This window comes from Henckelia pumila, chromosome 2 (assembly GCF_033568475.1).
Source record: "Henckelia pumila isolate YLH828 chromosome 2, ASM3356847v2, whole genome shotgun sequence".
NCBI lineage: Eukaryota > Viridiplantae > Streptophyta > Magnoliopsida > Lamiales > Gesneriaceae > Henckelia > Henckelia pumila.
The window spans coordinates 135,239,556-135,252,301 of NC_133121.1; the positions used below are offsets into that span (position 1 = coordinate 135,239,556).

General features: G+C 34.0%; 2 protein-coding genes across 4 annotated transcripts; one reads left to right on the top strand and one right to left on the bottom strand.

The window, feature by feature from the left end:
* Positions 1 to 2,072: 2,072 nt before the first annotated feature.
* Positions 2,073 to 7,453, top strand: LOC140879951 (FRIGIDA-like protein 3). The gene is made up of 5 exons (XM_073283948.1): positions 2,073 to 2,231; positions 2,964 to 3,001; positions 4,610 to 5,672; positions 6,160 to 6,338; positions 6,841 to 7,453. Exons 3-5 carry the CDS (start codon positions 4,622 to 4,624, stop codon positions 7,258 to 7,260), a joined length of 1,650 nt encoding a protein of 549 aa, XP_073140049.1. The 5' UTR covers positions 2,073 to 2,231; positions 2,964 to 3,001; positions 4,610 to 4,621; the 3' UTR covers positions 7,261 to 7,453.
* Positions 7,454 to 8,414: 961 nt separating this feature from the next.
* LOC140883101 (uncharacterized) lies at positions 8,415 to 11,970 on the bottom strand. Of its 3 annotated transcripts, none has more exons than XM_073289429.1 (12): positions 11,695 to 11,965; positions 11,403 to 11,543; positions 11,034 to 11,087; positions 10,774 to 10,875; positions 10,579 to 10,656; positions 10,340 to 10,458; positions 10,032 to 10,133; positions 9,553 to 9,669; positions 9,275 to 9,341; positions 9,102 to 9,158; positions 8,932 to 9,021; positions 8,415 to 8,707 (listed from the first exon to the last, which is right to left on the bottom strand). In XM_073289429.1, the coding sequence occupies exons 2-12, from the start codon at positions 11,514 to 11,516 to the stop codon at positions 8,660 to 8,662; spliced, it is 948 nt and encodes a 315-aa protein (XP_073145530.1). In that variant the 5' UTR covers positions 11,517 to 11,543; positions 11,695 to 11,965; the 3' UTR covers positions 8,415 to 8,659. The 3 variants fall into 3 exon arrangements, with proteins under 3 accessions (XP_073145530.1, XP_073145531.1, XP_073145532.1); XM_073289430.1 differs by having other exon boundaries at positions 9,102 to 9,155; positions 11,695 to 11,961; XM_073289431.1 differs by lacking the exon at positions 11,034 to 11,087 and having other exon boundaries at positions 11,695 to 11,970.
* Positions 11,971 to 12,746: the final 776 nt, after the last annotated feature.

The following is a 12,746-nucleotide window of genomic DNA, read 5'->3' on the forward strand; positions in this document are numbered from 1 at the left end:
AAATACAAGAGAAAGGCGTTAATTAAAAAAAAAAAACACAGTAGGATCTTTTAAAAAAATGGTCCCTTGACTTTCCTTCACATTATTAATGTTATACAAAACTTCTGTGAAACCGTTTCAAATTTTAGTTTGTGAGATGGTGATATCTGGCCGATAAACTATTATTTTGTATTTCGAAAGTAGTATTATTTTCCAGAGCAAAGTATTTTGGATTTCGAAAGTATTATTTTTAAGAGCAAAGTGTCATTGGTAGTTATATTATGAAAAAAGATTGTATAATATTCATTGTTGAGTTAAAAGTATTCAATTCCTAAAAATTTTATTTTTATTAGAGATGTTAATAGATCGGTTCGGTTTTATATAAGTTATTTCAGTTTTAGATGTAATCTGATGTCCAATTCATGTAATCCGATGTCCAAATCATTTTCCTTCGGTTCATTTTAGTTTTCTATCAAAATATCCAGTGAGTTCAGTTTTGATAATTATTTATTGAGCAAGTCTTTTGTGAGATACTCTACCCATATTTACAATAAAAAATAATATTTTTTTTATAGTTGACTCGAGTAGGAGATCCGTCTCACAAATTTGACTCATGATACCGTCTCATAAAAGTTATTACTTTATTTAAATTAGTAATTGAAATATATTTTAAAATATAATATTTTTTTTAGATATTTTTTTTGTGAAACTTTAACTATCACACAAAAATTTTGTGATATTATCTTACGAGTTAATTTTGTGATATAAATATTTTATTCAATCCATAAAAATATATTAGTTTTACGTCAAAAATATTATTTTTTGCTTTTGTATAGATCGAGTCGACATGTATAAATATGTAAGATAGTTTAATAGGAGACGTATCCCTTGAGTGAACATTATTATTTTTTATGTCAAAATTATTAATTTTCACAACAAATTTAGATCGGATTGACCTTTATCACGAATATAGATCCGTGATACCGTTCTAAATCTTATCCTGCGAATCCCGATTAAGCAAAATTATATTTGTCACACTATGAATAAATAGTTAAGTATCCTTCAGTTCAATCAAACAAACCAATTAGTATATAAATTTCCATATACTTTAAATTCGATGTTATAATTGACTTCTAATATAATATAGTATAAAAAAAATTATGAATGTGCCTTCATGTCTTTGGGAAATAAGGATTCAAATGGGTGATGCGTGTGTCTCCTTGATAAATATTCTCAAATGGATCTATACATGCAACTTGCAAGTGGTATGTATTTATTGCTGCCAGTAGGCTCACACTGACTGAAATGATTGGTGCTGTACATTCACTTTGTGATTGCTTCAACACCAACCTACTCGCCCCAAATTCCAAAATCCATTTATCTTTTAAATCTCAAATACAAATATTTTACCAGTTTCATTGGTAAACTTTGTAAATAAAGTTCAAGATTTTAAAATATGAGAATAACCCCAGAAGTTCCGGCTCTTTGTCTAGAGGTAGTTTGAATGTAACTTTGGTAGGTTTTTGTAATCACTAACTCCGACCGATGCCGACGAACATCTATTACTACTCGATACTTGTCGACCTTCTTCGATCTATATATTCATTATTCTCCATTGTCTCCATCTGGTTTATTCGAATCGATTTATATCACAACAAATAATGCCATATTGTTGTAGTACATGTACATCAAGGGCTGGGATCATACAAGAAACATATGGTTGAATTATAATTTTATAGCACACACATAGATATAGAATTTCGATCACATGAGCAATTACGTGAGCAACAGTTGATATGTCATATTGTACATCCAATGAGTGATTGTCACGTTAGCTGTTGTTCACGTAGTTGCTCATAATGGTTGTTCATGTAATCAAAACTTTATATATATATATATATATAAATATAAAAATTATAATCTCATATGTAATAAATAAGTAATACCATGTAAAATTGTATTTATTAATATTTTTGGGAAATAATGTTTGGTACTATTTGGTATTTGGTTCACAAAATTGAAAAAAGAAAAGCAAAGGGAGGGAGTGCATGTGATGTCAACGTACGAGTGTGCGTAGCTGTCAGACTCACTTGTCTCAATAAAAAACATCTCATTTCTTCTACTTCACTTTCCTCTTCCCCAAACATTCCCTTTAGGGATTCGCTACTCGCCTCTCCCCAGCTCCCAATATGCTCCGATTCACGAATTAGCCGCCGCCAAATCGCCTTCCGCCACCTGTTGCGCCCGATCCGGTGAACACTTTTATTCATTTCTCGTGTTTTGGTTGATTTCTTTGCTTGAGTTTTCAGATCGAGCTGCCATTCATCCTCTACTTTGCTGACTCCGATTTTATCAACCGAGTGCTCTGTATTCGCCTAATTTAGCTTTGTTTTCACTTGCTGCTTCGAGTTTCTTGGTTGTTTTTCTTTTTTTGTTTGGTTCTTCGATATGAGTTTTTGTTCGTGATTAACCGTGTTTTGGGGTGTATTTCAGCTGGGAAAGTTCTAATTTTTACTTATACTTTTTTGTGATGTTTTTTTTGTGTTTATTGTTGTGAATGAGTAGTTGATCTTAGTCACGAAGAAGATTTAAATTTATATTTATTTTATGTCATTAAATTGATGGATATGGAGTCGGTTAAACGGTTTCTTGTTTTCTAGTTGTTCTTTGCTCTTTTGTATCTCGTGTAAGTTAAGTTGTAGCTTAGCGTACTTGTGTCAGAGCTCATTGTTGTTGGCACCTCTCGATTTGTTAACCCAGCTAGAACCAACAGCTGAAAGGAACGTTAATAATAATAATAATAATATTATAAAAGGAAAAAAAGGGATAAAATTGGAAAATTGCTGATGACTATCTTTTTTTCCCGGTTCTTTGTCCAGATAATTTTGAAAACCAAATCAAATTAATAGTTTATTGTTTTCAATCAAAATTAGTTCTTGTTTTCTGGAGCATCGTTTCTTTATTCTAATGGTTTATTTTTGCAGGGTGTTGCTGATTGAAGTATCTCTACTGCTCTACCTTGGTACACATTTTTTTTAATGAAATTATCCCTATGTATGCTCACTTATTATTCATTTATCGCTTCTTTTGTGGCTATCATTATTGCTTCTGTTCTCTAGATGTCACTTTTCCCCCAATCAATTTTTCTTTTCTTTCACAGCACACGGCCTTTACACACTCAAAATCATTTTATTTTATTTTTTGGAAAAGAAAAATCATTCTAATTTTCATTAAACTAGTATTTGCTTTTCCAACACTTTATTGTGGAATTGCCAACTTAATATTTAACCATTTGCTAAGCGGCTGGGTTATCTGGGTGTAAGTATCGTAAGATTTTTGTGGTGAATATTTTTGCCTCAGTTTAGGTTAGTACTCCAGGAGTGGCATCTCTCCTTTTCCTTCATATCTAGCAGAGAATGCTTGTCTATTTTGTTCAGATTAATATGCTCCTTTGCTTTAATTATTGCATTAAACGAGCTGTATGTTTCTTATATGTTCTGTTGTTAGTGCTTGCTGTGTTGTATACTTGTTTGTGATGGTTATCTCATATGATGCATTCGAAACCACAGTTTCAATTTTTGGTGCTTTACTATTTATATATAGAGTCTTGCTCTTGAATATTTTATTTTCCTTTTGTTTACAAACACCTTTATTTATAATTTTTAGATTTAGATTTCTTTATTTATGTCCAATTATCTTGTTAATCAATTATTTCAAGAATTATACTGAAAAACACATACTTGTGGGACTTACATGAGAAAAATCTCACTTATCATCGGGAAATTAACGAGTTTGATTCGGACTAAGATTTATCCCCTGTCGAAACTCTCTTTCTTGGCCAGAATTTTGTCATAGAACTGGTGCTGGAACTTTTGTTCTCATTTAGTGGAGTGTTGTGCAATAAGATGGTAGCCAGGAATCATTAGGTTAAGTTTAAAGAGAACTTGATTCTTATCTTCAGTTACATCATCATGTACGGATTTTCTATATCATTTATTTCTAGAGAGAACAAAAAAAGAAGAAAAAGACTATAATCTGTTTAATATTCACTGCCTGTGAATCGGAAACTTACACCCTAAATTAATGAAGAGTTGCCTCCTATCTTATGAGTATAGCAGTTGCTTAAAGTATTGAATTCGGGAATTTCCTGTTTCCTTTCGCTTTTCCCTTTGTGGTTCCAACTGGTTTCTTAGGGGTGCTTGGGCCTGTTAACTTATAGCGCAAAAATAGTTATGTTTGGCTCAGTTCAAGATGTATGTAACTTGTTAAATTCAAGGGCTTTCTTGTCATATCATATGTATAATTCTACAAATATATTAGACAAAGTGAAATATTTGTCGTTTCCTGGTCATGATAAACTATATAGGTCAAGAAGCATGGCAAAGAAGTCCAAATTATGCTGCGAACAAGGGATCGGTTTTTTTTTTTTTGGAAATCGACGCCGTTGCAATCTGAACTGTTATGAACTGGTCTATTTTTGGTTCCACTCATTCATTATTTCGAATTGTGAAAGTATATCCATTTCTGAATCTTTTATGTTCCTTATACCAACATATCCTCAGAGATTTTTGAGTTGATTTATTTTTCTGTTTTTGTCGGTGAACTTATGATTGACTTTGTTATATTCCAGGATTTCTATGTCATGGAAGACAACATATCAGTTGCCACACTAGTGGACTCCACAGCCTCTAAGATACAACAACTTCAGAAAGCATTTGCTGAACTTGAAAGCCACCGTGCTATCACTCTCAATTTGAAATGGAAACAGCTTGAAGAGCATTTTAGCGGGCTTCAGAAGTCCTTGAAAAGACGATTCACGGAACTAGAAGAACATGAAAAGGGCTTTGAAACCAAAATAGTTGAATCAAGAGAGATGTTGGAGAAGCGTAAAGCAGCTATTGTGGCTAAGGAGCAAGATTCTCTTGAGAGGCTTCAAGAAAAGCGAGATGCCGCTGTCTTGGCTATTTTGACTGCAATGGAGAATAATGGAAAACCATTTTCAGTGGATTCAGGTGCCACAAGTAGGCAGAACCTAGCCGAAGTAACTGTCATGGAGAAACAAATGTCTGATCCCATTGTTGCAGAGAGTGAATTTGCTAGGGTGAAAAAACCTTTTGAAAATATGCATGTAGAGGTGAAGTCTTATCCAGAGTTGGTGAGTTTTTGCCAACAGATGAACTCTGAAGGACTACACAAATTTATATCAGACAACCGCAAAAATCTTGCTACATTAAGGGAGGAAATTCCTATGGCTTTGAGAGCTGCAGCTGACCCTGCTTCCCTGGTTCTGGACTCGCTGAAAGGTTTCTATGGCATGGAAATTCCAAATTCAGATGCTCGGAAAGATTCAAATCTCTTAGGACTTCGCAGGACCTGTATCATGCTGATGGAATGCCTTAGCAGTTTATTTGTAAATCTTGATGTTCGCTCTCTATCTGGCATTATCTCAGAAAATGTGAAGGAACGAGCGAGAGTGATTGCTGAAGATTGGAAACCAAAGTTAGATCATCTCGATGTAGATGCGAACAATGGAAATTCGTTAGAGGCTCATGCGTTTCTGCAGCTTCTGGCTTCTTTTGGTATTAATTCAGATTTTGACGAGGAAATCTTGACCAAACTAATTCCCATGGTATCTCGTCGTCGGCAGACAGCTGAATTATGCCGTTTCCTTGGGTTGTCAGATAAAATGCCAGGTTGGTAACTGCAAACACTTGTAATGTAAGCTTTAAACACTTTCTTACGTTTAAAGAGTGTCAAAATCCCATACCATGTGTGCACTATTTGATTTGTAAGATGGGTTGGTAGAACAGTGCCTTATATTTAATTCCTTTTCATTGTTTACCACTATTCTTTTAGCTTTATCCAGCATTTTGACCTTAGGAGGATGAATTCAGTCAGTGCCAGGATTTCATGTAATTACAGATAGAATTTTATGTAGTTGTTATGCAAGCATTTCAGTTGCTTTTCTAACCAAGCGTGGTATGACAAGATTTAGCTCTCTTTTTTATAATTTTTAATTTTTATGCTGCATTTCTAACTTTTGTTCCCATGTATTTGTAACATGAGTTCGTTCTAAATTGCATATTTTTAAATGTTTTTTTTTTTTTTTTGGCTTAATGATGTATCTTATACAAAGCATGAATATTTTATGCACTTCACATTTTTTGCCCGACTTATCAGGCGTGATTGATGTGCTGGTGAAGAATGGTAGGCAGATCGATGCTGTCAATTTAGCATTTGCTTTTGAGCTTACCAATCAGTTTCCACCAATTTCATTGCTGAAATCCTACTTGTCTGAGGTGAAAAAAGTGTCAGCAGCTGCCAAACCTGGAAATATGTCACCTACTGCTTCTACACAGGTCTGTTTCCTCTGATTGTGTCAATGTTGATATCGTTAATTGATATGACCTTTGATTAAGAACAGAAACGAAGCAAGAAAATTCAGTATGGTGGAGGGCGAAAATGATTTTTTTATAAAAAAAATCAGTTATCAGAAAATATAAATATGGTTGACGTGCATAAACAAAACAATAACCATTATCATATTTTCGCATATATCGTACAAAAAAGATTATGAAATCAATCTTAGTACAATAAGAAGAACAATAGAATTGAGAAATACGAGGTAACTTGTAATTATTTGGAGAGTGAAATCAAGAAGTTATTGACCTCTTGGATTCCATTTAATTGTTCATTGAATGAATTTTATTAGATAAGTTTGTCATATAGATGAGGAAAGGTTTTGGAGTTGATGGGGTCAATTGACACCCATAAACATGGTGGTAGCTCCACCCCAGGTAAAGAGTTCTATAACTTTCTACTGCAGGTATCATGGTGAAACTAAAAATTGTTTTATTGCAGACTGATGCAAATGAGAAAGAGCTCGCCGCACTTAAAGCTGTGATCAAGTGCATTGAAGATCACAAGCTTGAGGAACAATTCCCAGTGGATCCACTCCACAAACAAGTTCTTGAAATCGAGAAAGCAAAGGCTGACAAGAAAAGAGCTACAGAAGTTGCGAAGCCACAACCTAAAAGACCTCGTGCCAATGCTGGTGGATATGCACCCCGAGTCGCTAATGCTGCTGCTGACAAGAACTTCTACGGGAGAATGACTGACAGGTATGCACCCCCATACATATATGAAAGGCCATATGCTTACCCTGGACCAAATGATCACCACGTTCCGACATTTCTTGGTACGCCCAGTTATAACTTCTCTCATAACCATGGAAACTTCTTTGGAAACGCGTACCAGTATCAGCCTACTTATCTGCACTGATTAACAGAGATGGTGACAGTCTGATAATGATCTGTTAACTCTTAGTGTTGACCCCTTTTACATTCTGTTCGAATTCAGTTATCTGGAAAACAAAAACAAAAAAACGGGACTTTATCCTCCTTAATTTCTAGTCTGTTTGTAGAAGCTAATATTACGATCCTCTAATAGATATGCTCTGTTCTAATGTTCACAATGCTGCGCTATTATTTTGTTTTCATTTCTCGTTGTTTGGGATTAGGTGTGAAGCGTTTGTTGCATGCATCTTAATGTTTTTTTAGTGCTTTCATTAGCGGGCTAATTGCATTCACACCCCTTGTTAAAAGTTTAAAAGACATAAAACCCCCTGTGTAAAATTAGTAAAATTAATAGCATGTTAGACCCTATGTTTTAAAAAAATTAGCATAAAAACCCCTATGAGAGGGTATAAATGTGCCCGAGTTTGTATAACATCGGGGTGAAATGTGCTACATTTTAAAAAACTGAGGGATGCATTAGCCTATTAATATTTCTTAGGGGGTTTTATGTCTTTTAGATTTTTCACAGAGTAATTCTCAGATCTCATGATGGGTAAAACTTAAGATTGTGTTGTAACATTTTCCTTCTATTTTGAATGTTTCAGAAAAAAATCAAGAGTTTTTGCAAAATTTTAAGTTGGGTTTGAAGATATTTTGAATCGAGCCGAGTCTTTTTGCTCGTTCTTATCAAAATCAATATTTTATGGTGCAATGTGCAAAAGCCGCCGCAAATTGTCCATATTCTGAAATAAAAATATTTTTCAATCTTTTTTTTATATTATATTCTCTTTAGTTTTTTTGGTTTTGTATATGCGACACAAGGAATTAAATTACTTCTTTCTTTTTTTTTTTTTGACACAAATTAAATTCCTTCTTGAACTATCCTTAGAAAAAGATTTTGATCTATCTAATATTTTTATTGCATTTTGTTTAGGTGGGTTCTAAAGAAAAAAATTGAAATATTTTTCTTAGATTTTCTATTTGTTATTACGAGTACAAAAATTATATAATTGCTAATGTTTGTAGGTAAACATATAAAAAGGATAAGTACTGATTTAATTATTAGATTTATTCAAATCTGTGGTTTGAACTTATCATACTAATATCAACGTAAATGTTCATATTCCATGAAGACGTTAATGAATCTCCTCCTTAATTTGTGCTAGAATAACATTAAAGTGTTTGGATCCATACAATCAAATAATTTACAATCAATGGATTTTTAGGCCATCACAACTGATTTTATTTCAACAATTTATGCTACAATATTTCTTTTGTATATCACCTATATTTGCTTATGGAGTGTTGCCGTGTGATCACTTGTTGTGGACTAATCGCGACTGGAATGGATGCACCCAACATTCATCTTCTCCAACAGCTTTTTTTCACCTTTTCTTGAACTTGTTTAATTCAATCAAAGACTCTTTTTCAATCTACAAATATCAAATTTCACCTACTTATTCAATTTCATCATTTTTCTAACATGAGATTTTACGAAACATGCTAATTACAAAGTCTCGACTCCCCTCGGCATTAGCATATTTATTCACTCTACACCCTGTCAGTTAATGTGGCTCATTGAAGCTCACAACTTATGCGTAACATTTCGCTTGCGACCATCGGTATCCTAAGTAAAGCTTACGGTTTCTTAGGGTACCTGTTTGACTGCTGAACCTCCGAGGGTGGGAAGGCCTCGGTGAACGACATATTCAGCATCAACAATCCCGATATTTGTTGTCTTGTTTCCCTGTAAGAAATATATGTTGTGCCGAAATTTCAGAAACTATATGTGGTGCCAAAAAATGTTTCTTTTGGTGAAATGGGAACCTGTGCACAGTATCCAAGCTGAAAGTTCCACCCCAGTGCAATTGCCATATCATTCTGCTGACAATAATGGTAACAAAAAAGATGTTGCTTCACACAACTTGTTCCAGAGAAAAAAAATTCAAAGAAGAGATCAACCAACAATGTAGTAGCATAATTCAGCTGCTGCTCCACACCTGAATCATGTACCATGCACAACGCCACGCTGTTTGCGAGAAAACCGGAGCCATCATCTCCATAAACCTGCACTATGCACGAAATTTATCATGTCAACTAATTGATAACGTGAAATCATGGATTTTTAACGTAGCGTAAAGCTGTTCCCTTTCTTACTTTGGTCTGATAAACTTTGTGGTCTCATGATATTTTCGTTAATAACTCATTTATCTTACTCAACAATATCAAAAACTTGACTAAAAGATCGAGTAAGCATTGTGAAGAACACATGAAGTACCCGTGAACTTGGGAAGTAACTTTCTCCGCTGTTAGTTTGTAATGCACGTGAAACTTGGCAGAAATTAGTGCAGGTTGCGAAATATGAAGCCCTTCTTCTTTGATAACCGATAGATATCTGTGTCGCCACCAAGAAAGTAAGAAAGTACATCTTTTAATTTTAACGTGACAATAGTTAAATTTCTGTCGATGTTCCGCACCATAATCTCTTACAATCTTAAACAGCTGACCAAAAACTCATATATCAGAATGCATTATCAAAACAGACAACTTTTTAGACTACTCGTCTCAACTTAGAACAAGGTGTGCGCCTAGGCTCAAGAGCCAACGAGGGCCATTCTTTGAGCATAGATACATTCCGAGGGCACAACCCTTAGCCAATTGGCCACACCTAACTTTCTTTTTTCAATTGTGTCGTACCATAAGAAAAGTAATGCATCTACTGATCTAAATGTAACCATACATATCAAATATATTCACCTCTGAGCGTGAAAATTTTCAATTCCAAGATCGTCATCCCAGAGGAAAACGTAGTCGTAGTGTGCAACAACATCCGGATGTAGGAACCTCTTGGCAAACCACCTAACCAAAAATATGAACATAAATCGAACTTGCCACTTATCTAAAATGCTAGGTAGATGTTAATTCGAATACAATTTGTATAGCTGAGGATATAGTACTAGATATTGTTTAACTTTTCTCTGATGCACATGGGACACGACCAATAAACAAAGACGACGATTAATTGTATGACAAGTAGTATAAACTGGGAGTGAAAAAAATGATACCACTTAGTTTGATTGATGGCTGAAACATGTATGGCACTTTTGCTCCATTCTAAATCTTTCCAGCCATCCAAGTTCCCATCATAATGAAAGAGCATCAACGCAAAATCAGTTAATGCAAACTGCAAATCCAATAATCCAATTGTTGAAGTCGCACAAGAAACACACACAAATGGTTTATTCAAAAAAAATAAAATAAATAAACACACACAAATCCTGCCAGGATATGCAATATTTCTTACCTTTTTAACAATTTCATCTACATTTTTCTTATGCTTTATTCCAACGGTAACAGCCAGCAAATTCGTCGGGGATTTTGACTGTTACAGCAGAAGTTAGGAAAAGATTTCTGAATCCGATCGCTGTCTCTAACCCTTGTTATTTTCTTCAATGTGTATCTCTAAAACAAAGAAGCAGTAATATACTAACACCCATACCTTCTTCTTCGGAGGTCCCCTTAGTGGCAGCATCTCCAGATCAGTTGTTTCCGAAATGATGCCTCTAGGCAACGTGACGGTCCCATCAGGCCTGCACCGATTCTACACCAAGTAAAACAGCATAAAGGATTCCAGAGTAGAACTTATACATGCAGCATGCTGATAGTGATAGGTGGTGATTTTGCAAACATGCCCTATTAAGACTAATACATTAATCTTGTGGTAACATAACTAATAACTCCTGAAATTTCTGTACAAACCTCGCATATGTTGAATTTTGTGGCTTTTATAGCATAATGACATCCCAAGAACCTCTGCAAAGGAAATGGCATATTCACTTGGCTCACTCTAAAGATATCCATCCATCACAAACAGAGTTATTGATATCGCTGCCGGATTGGAAAACAACAGACACTAATACATGTTGGACAGACATATTGGCGGCTCGAAAAACGATCGGCATCAGATACTCAAACTTTATACCAGTTTTCACAAAAATAAATGTAATTTATATGGATGAATAACTTGGTACCCCTGGGAAAAATTTTAAGCCGCTGCATTTCTACCAAAATCCCCCGGTGGATTCGCTGACAAACGGATTTATCCCAGATGAAAGAGATGCAAAGTACCTGTTTGTAATCCATGACCATAAGTAAGCTCCCTATGAAGAAAACTGCAGAAAGAAGTATTGCAGATGGAAGCCAACTGCAAACTGATAATGATATCTGCCTTTTGGTCTCCATCTTCCGTACCCGCAAACCATCCGAATTCTGCAAGCAATCCGTCAAACACATGATCATCAAAAAATAAGTTATCCCGAATGATTCATTCAGATTGCTATCCAAGACTAAAGATCATGTGATGATATTAGTTCAACACAACAATGAAGACCAACTTGATGGATATAACATCATCACTTACATAAAATCACGAATAACTAAAAGGGAGAAAAAAAGATTGATAATTGAAGGGATGCAAAGAAAACTTGTTAAAGATTAAGGAGAATTCGGAATTATACGAATAAAGTAAGGTGAAACGTATATGGATGTGTACAAGTGTGTCTGTGTAGAAGTCAACGGGGTGGGAAAGAGTGGTGGAATTTTGGGTATAAATTTTAAAAGGACAATATTTTATTTGCTTCTTTCTTAAAATCAGATAAATTGCCCAATTGAATTTGAACAATATAATTGATTATAAGTGAAGTTGGACAATCTCTCTCTTTGCTATCTTTATTAGCATGCTGGACTAAATGTTTTGGTATGATAAAATACAAAAAAAGTTTTGTGTCAATTTTGTTCTCATGTCATTTGGATAGATAAGATTTAGGTAGAAAGTGCTTCCTAAAATAATCTCAAACACTATCTCAATATTGTACATATCAAATTATCGATAAGACAAAAATTCTTGTGAAACGGTCTCACAAATTAATTTTGTGAAACGAGTCTCATATTTAGGTTACACATAAAAAATATTATTTTTTATATTAATTTCTATTATAAATATAGATTAACTCATCTCACAAATAAATATCGTCTCACAAAAAAAACTATGCCTATCAATATTCGTGCCTCCAAACTCTCTTTCCTCTAAATCCAATTTCTTTCTTACCTTGCCGATTTCTTTTTTTACACATTTGTTCCACCAGGACTGATTTTAGTTTGAATTTTTTATTTTTATTTTTTAATAAAAGTTTCGGTAAAAGCATGTTGGTTTTTTTTTTTTCTAAGGATAATCTCTTACATGTTCTCAATTGTTGTATTGTAAATTCAAAGAATATATATTAATATGTTATGTTATACATGCAATGTGTGTGTCATATACACTAATACTATAATAATCTAATTTCATAAATTACAGAACTACCTTTTACCTATTTATATAGTTACAATATTTACCGTTTGATTTGAAGTATGATATAAGTAATATAATATAATAATAAATAAATAAAAAATGATAGTTAAAATAGTATTGGA